Source organism: Erythranthe guttata, chromosome 3 (assembly GCF_056151865.1).
Source record: "Erythranthe guttata isolate IM_541 chromosome 3, IM_541, whole genome shotgun sequence".
Lineage (NCBI taxonomy): Eukaryota > Viridiplantae > Streptophyta > Magnoliopsida > Lamiales > Phrymaceae > Erythranthe > Erythranthe guttata.
The window spans coordinates 6,120,031-6,129,315 of NC_142535.1; the positions used below are offsets into that span (position 1 = coordinate 6,120,031).

The window sequence follows — 9,285 nt, forward strand, 5'->3', positions numbered from 1 at the left end:
CAGCAGCTTCACGACTCATAAATCTACCATCGTCCAGAAGGAATTGTTCATCCAATAAATACGCATGGAGATACTGAAGTCGGAGCAAGGCTGTAATTTCAGATCAGCAAACAGGTTGGATCAATAGGAGTGGGAAGAGCAGCTAGCCATCTTCTCTGCGCGTGAATCACATGCGCCGCCGTAGCTCGGATCATTGCCATTGCTGCCCCGGATTGCACGGATTGGTTTCCGTGGCAATCTAGCTTTGCTTAGTGCGCCTACCTCACGCTCCAAGAGGTAATGTTTCGAATCTATTGTCATTCGATTCGGTTACGTTTAAATTAATATATGCATGTTCGTTTTAATAAGAAACTTGTATGATTTTATGTGACTACATGAAATTGGTTTTATTATTGCGAGCATGATTATTTGATTTAAACGCGAGCATGCTAATTGATTTAATTTCGATTAAGTAATTAAGCATGTTGTTGTTTTAATTTCGCTGGAAGCGCAAAGGTACGCAATGTATGTTGTTTTAATTTCGCTGGAAGCGCAAAGGTACGCAATTAATTGATTTAATTTATCGGGCATGTGTTTATGTGTTTTAAAGTTGTTTAAATCGCATAAAATTTTTGTTTTCCGCTGCGTACACGTGCCCGAAACCCAACACCTCGTTCCGATTTTCGGCTTGGGCCGGCCCTGAGTGATGATGGCCCTGAATGATGATAAGATGACGGTGATGTTGAGGAATATAATTGGTGGTAAAACAAGAATACGTTGATGTGACAATTTTGCCCCTGAAAACTACGTGTGATTGGCAAACTTGCATTTCAAGTTAGGTTTTGGCTGGAAATTCTTGATGACTGGTGCTCGTGCAACTTTTTGTCTGGGAGTAACGTGCAAAACACATCAAAGTTCAAGGGGAAAAATGTCATTAACCCTTCAAACTATTCTCATTTTAAGTCGTATCATATTATTCTCATCTGCATATATTTTAATCCATTAATTTCAAATATTTCCATCAAACTGATCCATCAACAACCTTGGAAGACTTGATGACTTCTGATGTAAAAATGACTACTCTAAAGTTGGTGACAAACAACAAATCCAAGATTCACATGAATTTAGATTTCAGAGTTTCGAATTAAAATTTCCGAAATTTGTTTACAAAAACATGAATCCGGGATGTATGAGAGAGTAAATATCTATCCGGTACAAAAAATACACTACATAACACGCCCTAGAAGAAGCATATATTTCAGTAATAGCATTTTCATTTTACGGTCAAATAAGAAATTCCAAAGCAAATGCATTGTTTCGGATTAGGGATAGCAACGGGTCGGTTTGGGGGCGGATTTGCTTAATCCCGAGACCCGACCCGCAAAAAATATATAAGACACCGACCCGTCCCAACCCCTCTTAGCCTAGACTTAACCCGCCCCGACTCATATCCGAATTAAACAGTTCTGACCCGCCAGGCCTGTTAAAATCAACCAAAAGATTTTAACATTTTTTTAACTTTCATAATATTTTTCTTGTATAATTTAATAAAAGAATCTCAAAATTAAATTGCAATATTTTACAAGTGATATATAAAGTGAATAATAAACTTCTCTAATGAATTATATATATTAACTTCTACAACAAATAATGTTCAAAAGGCAAGACCGCTAGCGTGGTCCACAAATTAAATAATAGATATGACTTGCGAGAAATTAGTTTCAAAAAATTGAAACAATGAAAAAAAGGATAAATGAGAATAAACACGACGGAAATTATAATTTTGATAACTGATATCGAAAATTAATATATATTATAAACATAATTTTTTGTGTGTGTGTAATATATTAACAAGGGTCTGTCCCAATAAGACCCGTAACCCAACCCAAAACCATCCAATTCTAGAAACTAAAACCCATTACCCAAAACTCATTACCTGACTCATAACCATCTAACTTACCCGGACCCACCCCAAACGGGTCGGTTCCGGGCTTGAGACCCGGCAAACCCGTACCCATTGCCATCCTATTTCGGAACTGAATGGGTTGGTGGATCATTCACAAGTGGTTTGATAATTTATCGTTAAAAAATAAGATTTTACTATTGGGCTGACACAAAATATATGGCACAATCAAAAGGCAGTAAATGAAGGATTAAACCAAATAGGTAAAATCTGGTGACACTTTGAATTTGCGTCCTCTATTAAAAGTGATACAAAAAAAAATTGGTTAAGCAGTTTCAACAAGTCTATAGGTAAAAATCCGTCCAGACGGAGTTCTGCTCGTCATTCAAAAGGTTAACTAGACGAAGTTAACAACACTTTCATGTAGTCTTTAGACACATAGTTTGAGGACAAGCAAGTTTAAAACTGTCCTGGAATTCTGGTACTGCAAGATGGACACATAGTACCGATGGCACCAGTTTGTATTCCGGATTGAACAGTGTCTTGAAAGAAGATGTTCCTGCACCAAACGCAAACTGATGTTGTCTGAGATGCGTTTGGCATTAAATCATCTTTTCCTAGCCAAAATGAGGGATCTAATCCTTGATCCATATTTTCACCGAACGAGGAGAAAATCTTCGATTCTCCAGATAAGGTATTTGAGCTTTGCTCTCCCATAAAACTGTATTCCACTGGTTCGGGTCTACCGGGCCGCAACATGTCTGTGTGAAAATCGAACTTCTTGTTCAAACTAAATGGACTTTCTTCTTCACCCTGCGTACATAAAACATTATTGAGAAATCATTGAATATAATAGCTGAACAAGAAACATAGATATTTAGTCTATAGCTTACGCAAGTTCTTTAAACTAACTGGCAAACAACATTTGTCAAACGATGTTGACCAATTCAATTAGTTTCCCGCTCATGAATAAAAAATTATATCATTCTAACTACGAAATGAAAAAAAAATATCAGTGCAAAGATGCTTCATTTTCCGCTTATTCATTCTTTACACTTGGTAAGATTTGTAGTACGGATGTAATGAATGTGAATCTCCCAAATCCTACGTTAGCAAATATTAAATGATAACCTTTTAAATCGTACATTAAATGTCACTACATATGTCGCATTAAGGAGGTCTATCTGAAATACTAGAAGTAAATAATTCTAATTTTTCCAAACATAGCAATGTTTTGTTAAATTTATAAACCAACAAAAAAGATCTGCACATTCAAATACTTTGCATGATGATGAAGAAAATTATATTAGTCCCAAACTTAGAAAACAAGACATTTTCACCAGATTTATTACATTATAAAGAATGCAAAACATATTAGCCAGATTTTTACTTCAACTTTTATTTCTTGGCTTGTATGCACAATTACTTCTTTTTGTACGTAAGACAAGTTTCCTACTACACGGACTAATAACATTAATGTCTTTAGTAATTTAAATTAAAATGTCTGACAATCACTGACAAAATAATTTTATACATTGACAAACAGTTGACAAACCGAATTTCTTGAACAGGCAAAGTTGACATCTGTTATCACCAAAATATCTCAGAGAAAAACAACTAACTATTTCAATATTTAATTTTCAAAAAGATAAAGGTTACGGGTCAGAAGTTAAAAATTAAATTATAGACGAATTTAGTATTGTTCAGAACATTCGGTTGAGCTTATAAGCTCCATAAAAAAATTTATAAGATGTCTACAGATGTAGCATCATCTGGACCGGCATTACGTTATAGGGATCGAAACAATTCAAAAATATATATAAGATCAATGCTACCTTCATCTAATACTAAACAAGAAGATCCTTGAAACATACCTTATCTGAAGTAATGTCAAAATTATGAAAGCAGCTTGAAGCTGGAACCTGCTGCTGACCTACGGGAGCATCAAAACAGCCTTGAAACAAATTTTCTTGACCTGTTCTCCACGAACCGCCAGCTGTCACACACTCGCCAGACTGTGAGCTGTTGTTCTGAAACCCAATCATAAAATTCTGGCCAGAAGTCGCTGCCATCTTGCCTCTTGTTTGTCCACTCCAGTCCCTTACTTGGTTGAAACCACTGCCAAGTTCAGAAGTTGTGATGTTGAAGGATGAATCGGGGAAATCGATTCCAAAAGATCTTCCTTGTTTCAGATCACCAGGCGTGCTACTATTTGTTATATTCAAATGTGTTTGATCACCATATGTTTTACGGAGAGCGGATTGAGTGTTTACACTATCTGCCTGATACCTTTCCTGGTCAACCCTATTAGAATCCGTGCAGAATTCTGTCTGACGATTATCAAAAGAAAGGCTTAGCCCATACTTTCCGATATCTTCGATTTCACCGAGTCCAGAGGGATTAGCAGAGGTACCATAAATCTTACTCGACGTATATGCCTCGTGACAACCTTCTGAAACACCAGATGGATCTTGTTTGTTCTGTCCAAAAGCATCGTTGAATATACAAATCATATTATCTTCGGTAAAGAACCTTTTATCAGCTGCAGATGTAAAATCAGGGCATTCTCCAAGTTCCCTACGTTGTTCATTTCCTCCCACGGAATTGGAATTTAATACGGCATGATGATTGCTGCGGAAAGGATCACTTGATTCACCGTTCCCAAGATTACGGAAATCATCAAATTCATGCGCTTCCATCTTTCTTCCGCAAACTTGTTCACTATTTTTTTCATAACCATACATGATTTGATTACCGGACAAATCGACTGACCTTCTTTCAGACGTGTTCACACCAGGCTGCTTCAACACACAAGTGAGCGCCTCAGCATCAACCTTTCCGGACATATTTTCTAGTCTACCCCAAGTTGGAATCATTCCGAATTGCATTTGCCTACTCACACCATCATCACATGCTATAGAACTACCATTCTCACATGTTTCAATGCGTTCACCTATCGAGCAGGTAAGATTGTCTACCAAACATTCTTTCTCCTCGTGAGCAACGGGAAGCATAATGGTTTTAGGATCTTTGGTAAGTTCAGATGCCATTGATTTAGATGTTGATGTGCTGTCACTGGTACCGATATTCTTAGAGGGCATACTCTCAAAATTACTCTGTTGCTTTACGCTACCAGATAAATCTTCGCCCTGGTCACCATGACTACCAGAAAAATCCAATGCGGACCCATTAACTGCAAAATTCTTGTAATAAAGTTTGATATCATTACTCGTCTGACAAATAGGCTGATTATTTACAACTACTTCACATTCTTCCACAGGACCATCTGAATCTAATAAACTCCTTTTAAATACCCCCCTTTGCTCGGGCTTCTCTATACAAGTAGAATTCTCAATCGCAGTGCCATTCATAACACCATGTAATGAGGCATCAAGGGGCAAGGATGAACCATCATCAGTTATTTCAACAGCAGAACCCTTCACTCGTGCATCTTCATGGAGACTTTTGGCCTCGTCGTTGGAGCAGAGAACCTCAGCAACTGAACATGGATTTACGTTGGTAACCATATCAGTAGCTACACCCACATTTGCTTCCTTTACATCCCCAACATGCTCAATATCTTTATTACTGGTTGTAGTATTACAAATTTGTACATTATTATTTGACATTAATGATCCTTCAATTGTAGTATCTCGAATAGGAAACTGATCAAAAGTAACGGGATCACCGGACAGTAGAGGTGATTCTCCAGCAGTTTTAGCTTGATATCTCACATGGGCACCAACATGACCATTGTACCGATGCCTTTCGTCAAATGTCTTATGACAGAACTGGCACTCGTATTTTCCGTCCTTTATTATCACCCCATCAGTTATGCGCATACCACTTTTGAATCTGTTTTTCCGGTGAACGGATGATTGGTGTTGCAGTAACTCATCTTTCTCACTGAAAGTTATATTACACTTGTTGCAATGTAAAATTTCCCCTCTCCTGTCGTGCGGCAAATTACCCGCATTTATTACGGCTTGCGCCTCATGATTGCCAGATATGGAACCAGAAGTGGGTGAAGATGCACGGGGAACCATGCTTTCCTTTCTTTCGTCACCCTGAACAGCAGGATCTGCAATCTGTATCATTCCCCGTGACAAAAATGAACAAAAAGTATAAGGAAAAAAAAATGAAGGACGGAGAAGAAAAAACAAATAAAGAAGGAAATGGCAAAAACAAGCTAACTTACCATGACAGAAGTCAAGTTATCGGCATCATTGACCGTCCCATTAGATTGAGCAAGGCTGTCTGTATTTGTATCTTGGATACCATAGAGAGAGCACATATACGAAGAAACTCCCTTGCATGAGACAAAATACAGTCCGCTGGGGCTGTAATTAACAAAATAGTATAAGCTTTATTAATAATCACAGAATTGACATTCTTGAAACTTGCCCCTAGCCGACTCTTGACGAGATAGGCATATTTCCAAGGGCGGTAGGGCAAGAATCTACTAACTCCAAATAAACGAGAATTTCTTGGAAACAGATTAAAATATATTTCAAAAGAAGATAACAAGTCAGACAGAATTATAGGGAGGCCACACAATATATTATTATTGAACAAGTACATTCTTATATAAAGATGGGAAACGAGTCATAACAAAGACCACAAATCAAAGACAGAAAAATCTCCTAACTAAGACATGGATTCCTAACGTGAATAGACTTGTAAATATGTTCTAACACACCCACAAGCTAGAATGAATTAATTTTTTTTGTGTTGTATCTGAACCGAACCTTGTCTATTTAGATTTCCAATATAATGAAAAATGAAATATTTTCTAACACTCCATGCCAAGTTATAGCATCACTCAGATTGTTAAAAAACGAAAAGACCGAAGTTTGAATTATGGTTCAGTCAGAATCAGTTGATAGATCCTAGCTGATTCTGTCCGAGCTGGTCGGCCGGCTGGGTAACTGATAGTATGCCTAATGAGTCGCCTAATTAAATTTGACTAGCAGAAATAATAGGTGACAGACATATAATAGAAAAATCATCGATAATAGGCAAAAAAAGAAATCATTTTTTTTTATTATTGGTTTGCATTTTTGCAAAATAGAAATTGAGTTTGAACATAAGAAAACTTAATAAGACGGTGCACAGTGGACATTGGACATTGTAAAGTAGATTGCTAATATTTTGGTAGGAAAGACAAAATACCCTAAACAAAAGAAACCCTAGAGACTACAAGAAAAAAGAGCATGCGAGGAAAAAAAATTAGAAAAGAATAAGCTTATGAATTATTTTATTTACAACCTAAATGTACGTATGTAATCCTATCACATAATCTTGTATTCTCAATAAATACATAAGAAATTTATCGTCGGAAATCAGTCTTTTTAATTTTTTTTCTAAGAAAACTAATTGGAAGATCTATTATCCGACAGATGACCATAAACTTAGTTTCTGAATAGTTCCTTATTTATTAGAGATCGTAAATATAAATAAGCAAGTATGCATGGGCGCTGTTAGGTGGGACGTCAACAAAAGAAAGGATATCCTAATTTGATTCTCAACCAACCTAAGTCAAGAATTTCCGCATGCAATCACATACGTACATCCCATCTCATTACACGAGTACTCCACCAACAACAAATTTAGCTCAAAAACCTCGTACAAACACGAATATAACCGAATATTTCTTAATTCCGTAACCAAAATTTAATTTCCATAAAGTATTTATTATTGGTATAAATGGTTTCCCAAAACTTGTAGATAAAGCAATGCGGAATCAATTAATATGCAACAACATAGATTAAAAAAAGAACCTTATGTAGCGACGACAATACAACCACGCTTGACCATGCTGCTTTTTGATAGATAGTAAAAGCTTCCATCCAATCGGCAGCACACTCCCAAACTCGTTAGCATCGACAATCCTCTTCTTCTTCCTCCTACTCCCCCACGACCCGTTTAATCCTTTTAAAAATCCCAACAGTTCATCCTCAGTCAGCATCCCTTGCGTCCGACGCCTAATCTCCTCCCCGTAAGGATGCTCCACCATGCCCAACGCGACCAAATCCACAGCCACTCCATCCTTGTTCACCACTTCCTGATCCCTTTCCTCCGCGTTCTCATGCACGACAATCTCATTTAACGAAGAAAATTCGTTGGCCTCGTCCACAGTAACAACATTTGCCCCCGCGGCGGAATCCTCGTCTCTCGCTAAAAGTTGATTCTTTCGGGGGCGTCCGCGCTTTCGTTTTTGGCCCGTGGGGCCCACATTAGAGGAAGGGAATTGTGAAAATTGACGGTGAGGTAGGGAATTTGAGTAATCAATTCTAACAGGAACCAATTGAGGAGGTAGGGAATTTGAGTAATCTATTTTCACGGGGACCAATTCCTCGTAATTCACGTCGGTGACGAATAATTGCTTGAGAAGGGTGACGATTTGGGCATTCTCGACATTTTCCGGGTCGGAATTATTGTTGTCGATGGCGTTGGCTAAGGATGTGGCGCTGCTGCGGAGATGGGGCGTGCGGCGGCGAGGGGCGGCGGAGGAGGATGAGGAGGGAGGAGCGAGACGGAGGCGAGAGTAGGTCTGTTTTCGGGAACCGGCGGACTCGTTGAAGACGGAGCGATCAATGTTGGGGATGACGACGTCATCACGGCGGCAGGGATCGAAGGCGTAAGAGGAGCAGAGGGAGAGGGAATAGAGTTCCGATTGGGAGAGAAGACGGAGATCAACAATGGGTATTGAATCCAATTTCAGACCGCCGCCGTCTGCAGTGGTGGTTGTGGCAGTGACGGAGACCATGTTTAGATGGGGGTGTAGAGGTTGGTTTGGGGTTTCATTTGGTCGCGTTTGCCTCTTTTAATTTCTTTTTGGGGCTTAATTAAGATTATGAGAGTTTGGTGAAATGACCACCAAAATTTGCTATAAGTGCTTTATAAAATCTATATATATATATAAAGACAATCTATGTCATAATATTGGGACACGTGGCACTTTTTAGGGTTTCAAAATCCTAAGAGTATTTTTGTAATTATTTGATAACTTTAGGATTCTTTTTAGATTAAAAAAAAAAAAAAAAAAACTCACACAATGTTTTCAATCGTAAAACGGCTCTTGGCGTCTTCTCGCCTCAACTTCTTCCACGGTTAATAGAATTATTTTTGTTGAACATATATTAATTGTGTGGTGGTTCAAGGAGTATTGGATTTTGACCAGATGTTTGTTTTTATTGAAAAAATGTCCATTTGTGTTTTGGTCGGTCGCAAATATATGTGTGTAGTTTTTGAAGATGTTCTAGTTAGGTTTAGTTTTTCAATTTTTTGATAGTCGCAGGACTATTTTGCAAAATATAAATTACGTTTGTATAACTCCGTCCCAACTGCATCTGTAATCTCTCACACTTTTTTTTCCCATTACTTCATTCCATCAGTTTCTC

The 9,285-nt window shown here is 38.0% G+C and overlaps 1 protein-coding gene across 1 annotated transcript; it reads right to left on the minus strand.

The window, feature by feature from the left end:
* Positions 1–2,103: 2,103 nt before the first annotated feature.
* On the minus strand, positions 2,104–8,793 carry LOC105966652 (uncharacterized). The gene is made up of 4 exons (XM_012991245.2): positions 7,663–8,793; positions 6,081–6,222; positions 3,757–5,970; positions 2,104–2,695 (listed from the first exon to the last, which is right to left on the minus strand). The coding sequence occupies exons 1-4, from the start codon at positions 8,649–8,651 to the stop codon at positions 2,342–2,344; spliced, it is 3,699 nt and encodes a 1,232-aa protein (XP_012846699.2). The 5' UTR covers positions 8,652–8,793; the 3' UTR covers positions 2,104–2,341.
* Positions 8,794–9,285: the final 492 nt, after the last annotated feature.